Source organism: Notolepis coatsorum, assembly GCF_963971535.1.
Source record: "Notolepis coatsorum genome assembly, chromosome: 3".
Lineage (NCBI taxonomy): Eukaryota > Metazoa > Chordata > Actinopteri > Aulopiformes > Paralepididae > Notolepis > Notolepis coatsorum.
The window spans coordinates 124,767,401-124,784,486 of NC_140167.1; the positions used below are offsets into that span (position 1 = coordinate 124,767,401).

The 17,086-nt window shown below is 42.0% G+C and overlaps 1 protein-coding gene across 1 annotated transcript in view; it reads left to right on the top strand.

Annotated features, from left to right (window-relative positions):
- The window catches only part of LOC311225992 (dynein axonemal heavy chain 7-like), a gene marked incomplete at both ends in the record, with an annotated part of 810,419 nt that extends 796,038 nt beyond the window's left edge, over nt 1-14,381 (top strand). The window contains 3 exon segments of the mRNA XM_084311374.1: nt 4,905-5,082; nt 6,860-6,963; nt 14,175-14,381. Of these exon segments, the coding sequence (XP_084167500.1) occupies nt 4,905-5,082; nt 6,860-6,963; nt 14,175-14,381 (489 nt within the window).
- Between the last annotated feature and the right edge of the window lie 2,705 nt (nt 14,382-17,086).

The window sequence follows — 17,086 nt, forward strand, 5'->3', positions numbered from 1 at the left end:
TATTATTATTATTATTATTATTATTATTATTATTATTATTATTATTATTATTATTATTATTATTATTATTATTATTATTATTATTATTATTATTATTATTATTATTATTATTATTATTATTATTATTATTATTATTATTATTATTATTATTATTATGTCTAACAGGCATAGAGAACCGGGGCTTTTGTAACCGCAGTCACTCTCAGCTATGCCGCTACCAGGCTCGTATTAAGTAACAATCGCTGCTTCTGAGCTGGGGGTGTGTCAAAAATATATCAGATATGAATTTCAAAGATACCCAGCGTACAATATGGGTTTAACACAGCGAAACGCTGGGGTCTGAAAGCTCGGAGTTGCTAATAAACCTTTTAAATCATTGTTACAAAACGAGTGGTAATTACAGAGCGAGCCGTGTATTTTCACCATTGGTGTCACAGCGCATGCGCACCAGGCTTGGCTGCCTGGTTTCAGTAAAATAGATTCCTTACCTCAGATCAGATGTTCTCCAAAAAGATTATTCCAATTCCTGATCGCCATTCCAAATATTGATCGCGTTTATTGATCCAACGCTGCGTACTGGAAATATGTATTCCACACTGTTCTGATGGTCCACAATGAGTCCGATGGGCTCGGATTACTTGCCTGAGAAGTAAAATGTGGATTCCGGATTTTTCTTTTCTCATCCATTTTCATTGAGTCCATTCCAATGCATGCATTACCATCCGAGAGACGATAGGGGGCGGTATTTTCCCAATGGAGCTCAGAGAGAGTTTGCAGCACTAACGTGATACTAGATTGATGAAATATGAATTCAAATCGCTAATAAAAAAAACAAACGATATATCGCGTCGTTGGCAATGAACGGTCGGCATGAACAAACGACATATAGCGTTGTTGGCATTGAAAGTGTTAATGTATTCACTAATTACAACACAACATACAAACAGTGTGTGTGTGTGTGTTCATCCTACAACTTGAAAGGATTAGAGGATCCAAGGAACTTGACTTTTAGTGAAGAAAAATGCTTCATCAAATTAAATGTTGTATTTTTCGCAGTTGCAAACTTTTTACTCCCCCGACATAGTTTACAACAGACAGCTATTGAACTCGTAATGTCACCTCCTCACCCTCCATGCTGCTTTTTTAACATTAAAGGAGGACAACAAAAACACATTGCATTCTGGCAACGATGTAATGCAGTAATGCAGCGTTACTTGGATTAGTAACTATGATTACTATTTTGGAAATTGTAAAGCCTTACTTTACTTTTTACTGGGAAAGTAATCAATTACAGTAACGTGTTACACATTACTGCCCAATGCGTTACTGCCCAACAACACCGATACCCACACACTTCTCCATGACACAGAAATAATAATTTTGATGTGTAAAATGGGCAAACCACCCCTTTAATCTATATTGTTTTGAAAGACAACTCTTGGACCACCTTACGCCTGGCCAGTGATGCCAGTAACTAGTTACTCTAATCTGATAACTTTTTCAGTAAATAGTAATCTAACTTACTTACTTTTTACAAGCCAGTAATCTGATTACAGTTACTTTTCCAAGTGGCTGTGCATTACTATTTAGTTACTATCTGATAATGATAAGAGAGCCAGGGGTACAGTCAGCTAGACCGGAGATGGGACGTGCGCTCGCGCACGCACGCACACAGCCACACACACATGTTTACGTTTATAGCTGATTTTAGAATGGCTTCAGCATTAAGTTAAATCAACTATCCAGTTCGTTTTATAGTGTAATTTGGCTACTTGAGAGAGAGTGAGAGAGTGAAAGTGAGAGTGAGAGAGAGAGATTCATGTTACGCGTGACTTGCGGAGTACGCACTGAGTCCGTTGTCTCAGAATGGATTTGGTGGAGAGAGAGAGAAAAAAAACTGTTGCCATTCTTATGTTGTGGCAGCAGCAGGGGGGACGACGACGACTTCGTAACCTAGTTACTTTCAAAGTAACTAAGTTACTTTGATAATCAAGTAATCAGTAAAGTAACTAGATTACTTTTTAAATGAGTAATCAGTAATCAGATTATTTTTACAAGTAATCTGTGGCATCACTGTGCCTAACCTCAGTGTGTCAAGGGGATCATGTGAGCATAGTTTTTCACCCATGCTTAGACTTGGTCTTGGGAAACAACTTGTCATGTGAGTCCACATAGTTGGCTGATTCATGTAATAATGATCTCCTTATGTCTCCTGCTGAAATATGCCTTTTTGTTTCCCTGTGCTCAACAGGGAGACTGGAGAGGAGTAGTGTGTGTGTGTGTGTGTGTGTGTGTGTGTGTGTGTGTGTGTGTGTGTGTGTGTGTGTGTGTGTGTGTGTGTGTGTGTGTGTGTGTGTGTGTGTGTGTGTGTGTGTGTGTGTGTGTGTGTGTGTGTGTGTGTGTGTGTGTGTGTGTGTGTGTGTTCAAGTTTCAAGTTTCAAGTTTCAAGTTTCAAGTTTCAAGTTTCAAGTTTCTTTAATAGTTGTCATACAGAAGTACAGAATACTTTTATACAAAATGCTTCTTACTGTTACGCTCCAGAGACTGTGCTAGACAAGATAAGTATGAAATAAAATAGTATAGCATGTAGAATATAAGTAAAAATAGAGGTCACAGTTGAAGGATTTGGGGTGCTTTTTCAATGTATGTGATGTATAGATTGGGGGGAGTGACCACAGCTAAAACGGTGCCGGGTCAGAGAGGTCGAAGTGCATGCGGACGGTGGAAGCAGGAGACGGTGGTTCAGTAGAGCAGGGTGATTGTTGTGAGGCACACTGCCAGCGAGAGAATGTTTGTTTACATTCCTTGTAAGAACATCTGAGATAAGAGCGAGTGTCTCCCAGAGCAGGAGGGAGAGAGGTTCATCTTAATGCAACATTGAATGAAACATTTAATGTGTGTAAAGGTTATTAACGCAGTTGTCATGACAACACGTCGCATGACAACCAGAAGGCGGGGCCGTCGTTGCGATGACGAACATCTATAAGTCGAACGGTGTTTCCGGGTGTAAGGCAGACTAGAATCTGACCAAGAGCGAGTAGGACTGATCACACAGAAGACACTCTCTCATTGAGGGGGGGGGAGGAAGAATGCCACATCATCACTAGCTTTGGCTAACGCGAGGAGGGTTAGGCTAAAGACCAGGCCTGAACACTATTGGACTGAATAACAAAAGGACGATAGACGAACACACCGAAAGATCATTAGAATAGACTCTTCAAGGACGATACAATTTGATAACATCTGATAACATCTGATTATGAGGTTCTGTTTATAGCAATAAAACAACGCTTTCCCTCATAAGGTATTCCACGGTGTCGAAGTGTCGAATTCTTACGGAGGTGGAGAATTAGTATGGTTTATGGATTGCACTAACAGGGGAGATAAGGATCTTATCAGCCAGTGTCGGAGAGACGTCAGGACCATTAAAATGACACAACGCAGAGGAATTGGATGGAGAGCCAAAACAGATGAAGACGTGATACTGGCCAGTTTGATCAGGATCTTACACAGTGTTCAGTATAGACATATGTACAATGTTCGATGCAGAATAGAAGTAACTGAGTTACCATACCATATACAATATACTATGCAATGTACTAATATACATAAGGAGAGAGATAAGGGCGTACACACATAAATCAACTTCACAATTTTATCCAAGTATTGAAGCCTAACTAGCCTCATGCAGCGATCCTGTGACTGAACTTGCAAATCCCTCCCCCTTGTCCTCTCGTCCAATGTCCTGTCTCCTGCTGTGCCACGTGTCCTTCCCCCCTCCTTCCTCCTCCCCCAGCCCCTCCCTGTGCACGCAAAAGAGCGAGCCAGAGAGAGAGAGAGAGAGAGAGAGCGAGAGGCGGGGCCGGCCGATAGATTGATGGGGGGGGCGAAGTTGAGTTATGGGTGTATGCCTCTGACGTAGATCCTCTCTCTCTCTCTCTCTCTCTCTCTCTCTCTCTCTCTCTCTCTCTCTCTCTCTCTCTCTCTCTCTCTCTCTCTCTCTCTGTTTCTCTGTCTCTCTGTCTCTCTGTCTCTCTCTCTCTCTCTCTCTGTCTCTCTGTCTCTCTGTCTCTCTCTCTCTCTCTATCTCTGTTTCTCTGTCTCTCTGTCTCTCTGTCTCTCTCTCTCTCTGTCTCTCTGTCTCTTTCTCTCTGTCTATATCTGTCTATATCTGTCTATATCTGTCTCTCTCTCTCTCTCTCTCTCTCTTCTCTCTCTCTCTCTCTCTCTCTCTCTCTCTCTCTCTCTCTCTCTCTCTCTCTCTCTCTCTCTCTCTCTCTCTCTCTCTCTGTGTCTCTGTCTCTGTCTATCTCTGTCTCTGTATATGTCTCTGATAGGTTAATAGGCTACTAGACTAATAGGATAATAGCATGCTCATGATTACGTAACACCCTCTGTCCTAACGTTGAACTCAATAGTATGGATGACAGTCAAAGACACTACATAATATGACGGGTCAAAGGTCATTACCGTACCGTATATCCCTTTACGGTTTGTGTGTGTGTGTGTCTGTGCGTCCGTGTGTGTTTGTGTCGGGATGTCATACACCTATACTGTCAGCAGTCAAAGAGGGACACTTAGAATCCATGTGCATCCATCCTTATTATAATTATAGTCTGGTTCAGTGAGCATCGTACGTTTCCTGACCACGTCTTGCAGAGGGGGAGAGCACTGGTGTCCCTCTTACTAGATAGCGCCTGTAGGAGAAATCGCTGGGAAAGTCATGGGCAGTTCATCTGCCTGTCTTGTTGGAACTTGGAAGCATGCTAGCAGATAGACACATTCCCTCATAGGCAGATGGACAGGCAGACTTGAAGATAAAGGAAATGCACATAGCTACAAGCAGAGAGATGTGGTTTGACTCAGGTACTCTAACCCCCCCCCCTCTCCGCATGTGTCCACAGGACTGGTATGACAAGGGAATCCCAGCCGTCTTCTGGGTATCCGGCTTCTTCTTCACCCAGGCCTTCCTGACGGGAAGCCAGCAGAACTACGCCAGGAAGCACACCATCCCCATTGACCTGCTGGGCTTCGACTTTGAGGTGTTGGACGACAAGGAGTACAAGAAGCCGCCGGCGGATGGTAAGGAGGAGAGGAGGAACGGTGCTGAGGGAACAGGAGAGGAGGGACAGCGAAGAGGAGAGGAGGGAAGAGGAGAGGAGAGGAGGGACAGGGAACAGGAGAGGAGGGACAGGGAAGAGGAGAGGAGGGAAGAGGAGAGGAGGAACAGTGCTGAGAGAACAGGAGAAGAGGGACAGAGAAGAGGGAAGAGGATAGGAGGGACAGGGAAGAGGAGAGGAGGGAACAGGAGAGGAGGAACGGTGCTGAGAGAACAGGAGAGGAGGGACAGAGAAGAGGGAAGAGGAGAGGAGGAACGGGGCTGATTGAGACAAAAGCCTGTAGAATACAAGACACCACCTATCAAGTTATCCTGCGCGACCCAGTTAGTCTGCACGCGCCGCGCGAGATACTCATCTGGGTGGCGCGAGATACTCATCTGGGTGGCGCGCGGACCCATCTGGGCCTTGCTTGCGGGCCAACTGGGCCGAGCGGGGTACCCAGTGACTTTATTATTTTATTTTAAAGAATAAAGTGGTGTACTCCTTCACTTCCGCAATCAGATCAGTCAGCCTTTGCGCATGTTCAATGATTCTATCCCGCCTTCCCACACAGACAGAATGTCGGGAATGGCTAGAAGAATAGTTGATAGAATTCTTAACAACAACGAAATATTAAGTTCAATAGATGCAGCACTATCGTCATTATCAGTAACATTACGGAACATGTGTTCCGACTTCCTCCTCTACTGTTCTTGTAATGTTAGTCATTATCAGATGGGTATCTCGCGCAGACCAACTGGGTCGCGCAGGATAACTGGATAGGTGGTGTCTTGTAATCGACAGGCTTTTGTCCCAATCGGTGCCTCATAGGGAACAGGAGAGGAGGGAAGAGGAGAGGAGGGACAGGGAAAAGAGAGAGAGAGAGAGAGAGAGAGAAAGAGAGAGAGAGAGAGAGAGAGAGAGAGAGAGAGAGAGAGAGAGAGAGAGAGAGAGAGAGAGAGAGAGAGAGAGAGAGATCCCTCTGCCCAGGCTCTGCATCAACCCCATGCCATGCTCCCAGCTCAATCAAGTGTCACATTAAAGACCCATCTTCCATCAGTCCCCTGCTGGGCCTTCATCACCCCACGACTACTGCTGACACACATACATTCCCCTGCCTCTCTCTCTCTTTATGTCCCTCTCTTTCACCCTTTCTTCCCTCTCTCCTCTCCTTTCCCCTCTTTTTCTCTCTCTCTTTCCCTAGCTGTCTCTTTCCCCATCTCTCTCTCTTCCTTCCATCTCTCTCACTCTCTCTTTCTCTCTGTCCTTCCCTCTCTTTCTCTGTATCTCGTCATCTCTCTCTCTCTCTCACTCTATTTCTCTCTGTCCCTCCTTCTCTTTCTCTTTATTTCTCTATATCTATCTATCTCTCTCTCTCTATCTCTCTCTATTTGCTTTACATTGCAGCAAATAGCAAATACATGCCCAATTATCTTTGTGTAGGAAGAATGTGTCAACAATCCAATTAGAAATCGATCACAAAGAGAGGGAATGAGGTCACTGATCAGTCAGTTCAACAGAAGAGCTTTTGATTGGCTGTTGGTGACAAATGACATGCCTTTTGACATAGAATGACATCTGACCAGGTCATTTTGTAAAGTGAGAGGGACCACTCTCATTTCAGTTGCTGAATTGATTCGTTTATTTTGTACTTATTTATTTACTTATGCTGAAGTTGGGAATGTTAATTTGCTACCTTGGTTAGTGCTTAATGTGTGTGCATGTGTATGGGTGTGTGCTTTCATGTGTGTGATTCTCAGGTGTGTACATTCAAGGCCTCTTCATTGAGGGGGCTCGTTGGGACAGAAAGACCAAACTCATTGCTGAATCCTTCCCTAAGGTTCTGCACGACGCCATGCCTGTGGTATGAGCTGCAACCCACACATATACACATCTAACACACTCCAACACACATACACTACCAACACACACACACACACACACACACACACACACACACACGTCACACACACACACACACACACACAGAGTACCAACGTGCATGCACACACACACACATACTGTACACATACACATACACTACCAACACAGTCCAGCACAGACACCAGGCTTTCTAACAGACTCATACAACCCATTGTAAACACAGCGCCTGCTTTGGAACTAATAGGGGAACTCACTGGAACACAAGCACCATTTAAAGACTGTGTTTTATTCCCCTATGGCTTAAGACAGGTATTTTCAGGTGAAGTACAGCATACCATCAATATTCATAATCCTTTGAAGTGCTCAGACGCCCCCACACAACCCGCAGAGGCGTAGGCTGCTCACAAGCATTCAAAGCAGACGTATAGTTTTCCCCCTGAAGGATTCAAGTTGCCGTATCTGTTGCTCTGAAAGTTTTTTAGGTTCCTTTTTCTTTTTTTACCCCCATCTTGAGTCGCATACTGTACATAAAGACGTATCGTCTATAAGCAGATAGTTCACGGCTTCACAGCTTACATTCCATGGGAGGACGAGGGTGCAATGAGCGGGAGATGATGTTATTAAGCCTTGGTGTGAGATCCCCCGGCCACATCGGATGGGAGCGGCTGGAGGTAACAGTTGGTGCTTCAGACAAGTGAAAAGAAATAACACATTCTGTGTTTTCATGTATCAGTGGTCCCGGCGTACGAGAGCAGAGGCCGATTCCATCTTTATTCGGCTTGTAAACTCCTATGAGGTGTTTCACTCTCGCTCCCTTTTTTATTATGGGAGAACAATAGCGCCGGGTCCCCGAGGAGAGGACTAACTACAAGCAACTGGAATAATAGAGTAGTTTGTGTTCAACCGCTCACAGCTTATTGTTCTTTGAACTGAACTCAGAGTGGAGACCTGCAGTTTCAGCACTAATGCGGTGCTTTTACAACGTTTTTTCTTTTTTCCCCCTCCCTCCCCTTGTCTGTTTTCTAAGGGCTTTCTCAATTACAGCTTGATGCGCCATATGAATAGTAGATTAAGTCAGAGACGGAAACAGATTGCCAGCGGCTGATTTGACAGAAACCGGCAGACAAACTAGGACTGATTGCTTTGTGTGTTTGCTTTTCTTTCTTTCTTTTTTTCTAACTCCTTCTCTCTTGCCTTGCCCTCACACCGCGTTCCGAGGGTTATGAATAATGCACAAGGCTTTTATTTAATATTCAGACGTTTCAGGGAAACGTATTAACGGAATCAGTTTTTGACAAGAGCATAACTTAATTAAAGATGTGCTTATTATTTGTCTGGGAAAAGGTACAACACGGCCTGCTGTGGCTCGCTTTGAAATGCAAATATCACGCTGGAGCCGTGCTTTATCCAATTGTCTGGAGCGCCGGAAACTGCCTCTTATTCTTTATATAATTATTTAAAAAAAATGTATCCCTTTTGTTTAACCAGGGCTAATGTTTCTGATTTTTCTCTGATTTTCTCCCCGTCCCAATTAGTCGTTGTGCTAATTCCCCCCCCCTCCCCTACCTGGCTGCTGTATGCATGTTCTCCTACGAGTCGGTACAAGGGCGTCCCGAGTCGATGGCACGCTTCCTCCGAGACGTGCACCGACAGCCAGTGACGTCTTTTCACTTGGCAGCAAGGACTTTCATTGGTGAAGTGTAACGCGTGGGAGGGCACGCTATCTCCACCAAGTCCTGCGCCGAGACCTGACCTGTAGGTGTCGCTGTCCACAACGCCAGATTCCCACCCGCCAGCTTCCCCACCCCCTAATACTGCCAATTGTATTAGTGTGAACGGCCAGCCAAGCTGGTGGCAACGCCGAGAGCTGGGCTCGAACCCAGCATCTCCTGCGTTGGTGAGGAGCGCAATCTCCGCTACGCCACCTGACCGCTCATTATGCTATTTTATCATAGTTTATGTCTCCCAAATGTAGTACTTTTAACATTTGGATAACAAAATGAGATCAAACTCTGTGATTGACGGTTGGCTCTGTTGTGTCTTCTGACTACTTGAAAAACGGTGCATTTAATACAGTGTATTTAAAACCCTGTCGACGATCCTCTCTCGTTCCCTTCCCTAGGTCTCTCATATATTTCTTTTTACAGTTTAACTGTTGGTATGGTATGACTGCTGCTATTAGCATAATGTTTAAGGTTCATGATCTATCCCCTCTAACCTGCCTGGTCTTGCTCTCTGTGGCCCCTCCCCTCTAACCTGCCTGGTCTTGCTCTCTGTGGCCCCTCCCCTCTAACCTGCCTGGTCTTGCTCTCTGTGGCCCCTCCCCTCTAACCTGCCTGGTCTAATGAAAATAATCGTATCCTTGATAATGACAGAGGTGAAGGGAACACTCATAATGGGGGGAGACTTCAATCTGGTGATGAATCAGAAGGTAGACACCCAAAGTAGAATAAAACATAAATCAGAACAAGCGGCAGTGTTATTAAGAAACACCCAAATAGAGTTGGGACTTTTGGATGTTTGGCATTGTCTACATCCCCAAGGCAAGGCCTTCACCTTTTATTCCAATGCACATAAGGTCTATTCAAGACTAGATTACTTCTTTATGTTTAAAAATTTGATTTCAAAGGTCACAAAATGTGAAATATTACCTATAACTATAGCAGACCATGCACCAATCATAATGGAATTAAACTTGAAGATGGAACGAGGGGAAACTGTTTGGAGGTTAAACAACTCCCTATTTGGCGACCAGGACTTCAAGGAGAAAATAAAACGTAGCATGAGGTCTTACTTTGAGATAAATGACAATGGAGAAGTGACATCCACAATACTGTGGGAAGCTGCAAAAGCAACAATACGAGGAGAAATCATAGCATATTCATCCTGGAAACAGAAGCAAAGAGATAGAGAAAAGATGGTACTGGAAAACAAAGTAAAAAAAACTACAAGAAGAACATGAGAAAGGGAGGAACAAAGAAGTACAGATATAATTGAACATAGCTAAAAAAGCATTGGAAACTATAGAAATACATGACATTGAAAAGAATCTCATGCTCTGTAGGCAAACATATTATGACAACAGCCCAAAAGCACTGAAAATATTAGCATTTAAACTAAAGAAACAGAAAGAAAAAACTGCAATAGCCACTATCATGGATAACAACTCCACATATAAGAGGGGGAAATCGAAAATAGCATTATGTTTTAAGGATTATTATCAAAACCTCTACACTCCAGAAGTAATAGGTGTGGACCCACAGAAAATTAAACAATACCTAGACATTTTAAACCTTCCCACAGTGTCCGTTAAACAAAATAATGAATTAGTACAACCAATAGTAGAGACAGAAATCCTAAAGGTCATCCAGAAGGGTAAACCGGGAAAAAGTCCTGGAAGTGATGGATTTACTTACGAATTCTACAGGGAGTTTAGATACCTAGTTACTCCCATTTTATGTAGAGTATTTAATGAGATCCTACAAACAGGAAACTGGCCGGACACATGGAATTCTGCAATCATTACTGTTATACCTAAAGAAGGAAAAGACCCGACAGACTGTTCATCGTATAGACCAATATCGCTCTTAAATGTAGATCAAAAATTATTCACATCAATTATAGCAACCAGACTCTCACATATACTACCTAATATAATTAACTTGGACCAAACAGGATTCGTTAAAGATCGTCTCTTAAGTGACAATGTGCGGCGTACTCTTAATATCATTGATTATGCAGTACAAACAAAGCAACAAATGCTGACATTGACATTAGATGCTGAAAAAGCCTTTGATCGGGTGTCATGGCCCTTCATATTTGGAGTAGGCCTATGTGAGAATTTTGGATTCCACCAAACTTTTATTAAATTGATTAAGGGAATATATAAAGAACCTAACGCAAGAGTAAGAATGAATGGGACACTCTCTACGAACTTTATTTTAAAAAGGGGGACAAGACAAGGGGACACATTATCGCCCCAAATATTTGCTTTATGCATAGAACCCTTAGCCGAAAGCATAAGGAAAAATATGAGGATAAAATGTCTCACAATAAAGGAAGATGAACATAAACTAGCACTGTACGCGGATGACACCATAGTGTATCTTACAGATATATATATTTCACTACCGGAGTTACTCGATGAAATTACAAACTATGGGGTTCTGTCTGGATATAAGCTTAATTTAAATAAAACTGAAGCTATGGAAGTAGGTGACCACTTGGAGAAAGACTTCAAAAAACAGTTTAACTTTAAATGGGACCAGAACAAAGTGAGATATCTGGGAATAACTATACCTAATAACCTAGACCATCTACATCATTGTAATTATGGAAGTTTGGAGAACTCTGTAAAGGAAGATCTGAATAGGTGGAAAATTGTACCTCTCACTTTATTTGAAAAAAATTTATATTATTAAAATGAACATCTTGCCACGTTTTCTATTTTTATTCCAAAACATGCCATTATACATAACACCTAAATGTTTCAATGTTTGGGAGGGGCTGCTGAGAAAATGTATATGGGATGAAAAGAAGCCTAGAGTCAAACTCAAAATCCTGCAACAAAAAAAAGAAGGAGGGGGACTAGCATTACCTAATTTAATTAATTATTATTACGCAGCACAGGTAAAACCGATTCTAATATGGATGAAAAACGAGATGAGACCCAAATGGAAGTCAATTGAGTTGAATCTAGTGGAATCATTCAGCACATTGATCTTCTCTAGATATAAAAAAGCACAGATCAAAATACACAATTACTCTATATATAACACATTTAAAATCTGGAGGGAAATATGTAAAATAAATAAAATTAATGAACAAGAAATGATCTGCTTAAGACAAATAGCATGGGACCCAGATTTTTCTCCAAACAGTATTGATGTTTTTTTTAAGACATGGGACGCTAAGGGCCTCATATGTTTCTATCAAATGTACAATGAAGGAGTGGATTCTTTTGAAAATGTAGCTAATAAATATGCCTGTCCTAGTAATCACTTTCACCGATACCTGCAAGTAAGAAGCTACTTTAGAGAAAAAGTCAAAATTAAAACTCTTGAAGATCTCCACCCCCTTCTGAAATACATGATAAAGACTCAACAAAGCCATAACCTCAAAAACACAACTGGACAGGCGGTCAGGTGGCGTAACGGAGATTGCGTTCGTCACCAACCCCGGAGACGCTGAATTCGCCTGTTCGAATCCAGCTCACAGCTCCGGGGTTGTCACCAGCTTGGCTGGCCATTCACACTAATACAATTGGCAGTATTAGAGGGTGGGAGAAGCTGGCGGGGTGGGTCCGGGTCGTTGTAAACAGCGACCCCTACAGTTCGGTCGGGGCACCTGCTAAGCGCGGAAAGGATCTAAGTGGGATAGTGTGATCCTTCCACATGCTACGCCCTCTCAGTGAGAGTCCGCGCTGCCAGGTGAAAAGAAGCGGTTGATTGGCTAGACGTGTGTCGGAGGAAGCACGTGATAGCCTCCACTCTCCCAGACCGACTGTGGGGGGTAAGTGCGCAGCGACCAGGAAGGGGATTGGGAATTGGCATAACGACTAACATTGGGATGGGAGAAAATCGGAGGAAAAAGGAGGGGAAAAAAGATTTAAAAAAAAAAAGAAAAAAACACAACTGGACAAATCTACAGAATGCTTCAAGAAAACAAAATTGAAAATTTAAGCTATATTAAAAATAAATGGGAGAAGGAACTGAAAAAAAACATACCAGATAAGGAGTGGAATCAAAGCTTTAAAGATATCTTCCATTACATAAAATCACCCTGCATCGAACATTGTACATCTGTCTATACTGAACACTGTGACCTCATTTTTTTTACTTCTAATTTACATACTATACTATGTTATTTTATTTCATACTTATCTTGTCTTGCACAGTCTCTGGAGCGTAACAGTAAGAAGCATTTTGTATAAAAGTATTCTGTACTTCTGTATGACAACTATTAAAGAAACTTGAAACTTGAAACCTTTTGGCAGGAGTATGCTTGGAAAATAAATATGAGGTACTTTAGAGTTTAGAACACCATCGAGTATGTCCAAATTCGCACAAAATGATCCCGGCTGCTGGAGGGAGTGTGGGGAGAAGAATGCTGACCATACACATATTTTCTTCACATGTAAAAAAAAATTCAAATCTACTGGTCAGATATTTTAGACATAATGGAACAGAAAGAAGGATTATACCTTTTTTTATTTTGAGAGCTGCAGCACTTAAACAAATTACAAGAGCTTGGAAAAAACTTGAACCCCCGAAAGTAAACAAATGGTTAGAAACTGTAGAGGACATATATAGTATGGAAAAGGTAACCTACAAAATCAATAAGAATGAAAATATGCTGGGAAAAAGATGGGGTCTCTTTAAACTATGGAGGGGTACTAGATGACAGACAGATCAGTCTTTGAGGAAGATTTTAAGTAACAGTGATGTCTTGATCTACTGCTCAATTGTTGGGGAACACCCCTTAGGCCTACAGCTACACCTACAATGAAAATTCAAGCCTTTTTACTTATTATTATTATTATTATTATTATTATTATTATTATTATTATTATTATTATTATTATTATTATTATTATTATTATTATTATTATTATTATTATTATTATTATTATTATTATTATTATTATTATTATTATTATTATTATTATTTTATTTAATTTTTTTGTTTTTTGCTTGGTTTTTTTGTCTATAAATTTTTTATTTATTTGCTATTATTATTGTTGTTGTTATTTTTCTTGTATATGTATGTGGGGACGAGTAGGGATGGATATTAGATGTATACCAGTCCAGGATATATACTGGTGCTCACCCCTTTGTTTGTGTTTTTGTCTCTTGTTTTTTGTATGGGTGATGGGTAAAAAAAAAAGAAAAAAAGTGTCAAGATTTAAAATATGCGTATGTACATTTGTGTGTGTATGTACGTATGTAAGTATGGATATGTGCAGTTATGTATGTGTATGTGGGTACACATACTATACCTAAATGTAAAATGACTTTCTTTGACACAATAAAGTATAAAAAAAAAAATAACCTACCTGGTCTTGCTCTCTGTGGCCCCTCCCCTCTAACCTGCCTGGTCTTGCTCTCTGTGGCCCCTCCCCTCTAACCTGCCTGGTCTTGCTCTCTGTGGCCCCTCCCCTCTAACCTGCCTGGTCTCATCTCTCTCATTCAGATGTGGCTGAAGCCCCTTAAGAGGCTGGACATCCCCCAGCGGATGTGTTACCTGTCGCCCGTCTACAAGACCAACGGGCGCCGCGGCACCCTGTCCACCACCGGACACTCCACCAACTATGTCATCGCCATGACCCTGAACTCGGATGTAGCGGCAGAGCACTGGATCAGACGTGGCGTGGCTCTGCTTTGCCAGCTCAACTCCTAGTCTGTTCCCTCCTCCTGCTGACTAGTCATTGTTGTATTTAAAAAGAATGAAACATATGTTCGTACTTGCCTTTTTAATAAGGTAGCACAGTACTGATGTTTATCAATAAGAGCAATGTGTTGCTTTTTATTAAAAAGATATACTAAATAATATTTCTACCAACATTTGTTATACTGTTCAGTTGCACTCTATATTGAATGAATGACTGATCATTACATTTACATAGCGCTAGACACTTTTTCACACTTTTTCTAGACACTCAAAGCGCTCCCCACAATGTAAGGTGGAAAGTGCCTCCTTCACCACCACTGGTAGCACCCAACCTTGGGCTACGCAGACTCAATGGCTGCCATACACTGGCACCAGGCACACATCACACTACATAATGGTTGAGGCTCATGAGACAGGGTTTGATGTCAGACAATTAAGGGGGGAGAGATGATTAGGTGGCCTTGATGTCAGAGACCTGATTGGGAATTTGGCCAGGAACGTCGGGGAACCCCCTACTATTTGCAATAGGTGCGAACGACCAAATTCAGTCAGGACCTCGTTATATTATGGTACACTACTTACACTCTATATTATGGTACACTACTTACACTCTATATTATGGTACACTACTTACACTCTATATTATGGTACACTACTTACACTCTATATTATGGTACACTACTTACACTATATTATGGTACACTTACACTTTATATTATGGCACAGTACACTACTTACACTCTATATTACTTACATTCTATATTATGGTACACTACTTACACTCTATATTATGGTACACTACTTACACTCTATTATGGTACACTACTTACACTCTATTATGGTACACTACTTACACTCTATTATGGTACACTACTTACACTCTACTCAGAGATCAGATAAGAAGAGATACAAACAGGCTAGAAACCGACTGGGACTTTTTAGACTGAAATCCATTAAAAAAAAACGTTGAATTGCAGTTTTCACACTGATCAGTACAACCCACGCACTGCACTGTAAAACAAGTAGTAGTAATGGGCAGCGGAATGCATTTCTCACCCCACAGGAAATTACTGGAATCAGGGTGAATGTCTTTAACACTTTAAGGACCAGCCACGAGTTTATACGTGTTACGGTGCCAATGCGTTGTGGACCAGAGCCACGAGTTAACTCGTGGCGAGTTGTTATTGTTTTATTCCATATTAATAACGCTATTAACGTCCCCGATCGACTTGCAGGACCTACCCGCATATTTGATTTTCGAAACATGCAATACTGGCCAGATCCGCTTAGGGGCGTCATCGCTCCACTGCAGTATCATTGAGGGCGATTGAAAAAAAAATTGTTTACTGTCTGTGGGCGTTTCATATGAGCCTCGATCCCAGCCGAACATACTCCATCTTTGATCACGTTACCGAACGCAGATTTCAGCCTGGAATAATGGGATTTATGATCAGCCAATGGACATATCGATCTACCAGATTCCGATGACTAATGACGAAATGCGGCCGGCGATCACATGGGCTGACGGTAGGATACTATTCCCCCAAATTACAGCTGGATTGGACATTGTTTTAAAACGCAACGTGATCGATCAGTGAAAATGGCTACTTGAACGCACACTGCATCCATAGATGCTCTGTAATAGTCTGGAAGCTACGCAGTTTGTTTTATTTCATTCGTATATATACAGCAGAAATGGCGTTTTATATAACATGACTAGCCTTTAGCCTATTATCTAGCTCCCCAGAAAAAAGACGAGGCGAAAACTGCAATAAACCTTATATTCACGGCGCTATAAAATGACAACCAACCGATGGATTTTTATTTTCTTTAAGCCATTATGAAGGCACAGTTTATGCACTCAAGTGACAATGAGAATGGACAGATAGCAATACTATAAAGTATATATATAGCTGTTAGAAAGTACATCGGTTTGTTGACAACGCTCGGTCCTCTGGACTATAAATCGCCGCGGGACTTTGGTCGCCAAAGTGTTAAAGGGAATACCACTAAAAACACAAAGCACATTGACTGGCAGTGTCACCAACTCACTGATCCATCCAGTCAGTCAGCAGCCACTCTGTCTAGTGGCAGCCCACACACATTGCACTTCACATCTATGACACTTGTGTGTCCTTGTTACATCTTGATATCTCTCTTTATGTAGTATTATTATTATAATTTTTTTACTTGGCCCAAAAGATCAAGTCTGAGATCAGTAAAAAAAATTAAGTGGAATTGAAAATCTAGTATACAAGTTCGATTTTAACTGAAGAACTGAGCATTTTATGAAATTCTAGTGACACAATAGAATACCTTGAAAGCCACAGTAGCAGTAGCAGGGAATCTTTTATTTTATTTATTTTTTTATCCTCTCTTTCTCCGATTTTTCTCTGTTTTTCTCCCCGTCCCAATTTAGTCGTTGTGCCAATTCCCCCCCTCCCCTGCCTGGTTGTTGTGCTCATGTTCTTCTACTGGTCGGTACAAGGGAACCCTAAAGTCATCCGCACGCTTTCTCCGACACGCGCGGCGACAGCCAGTGACTCTTTTTTCACCTGGCAGCAGGACTCTCATTGGTGAAGCGTAACGCGTGGGAGGTCACGCTGCCTTCATCAAGTCCTGCCTCCGCTGAGCAAGCGCCCAGACCTGACCTGTAGGCGTCGCTGTCCACAACGCCAGATTCCCACCTATGACTTCCCTCCCCCTAACTCAGC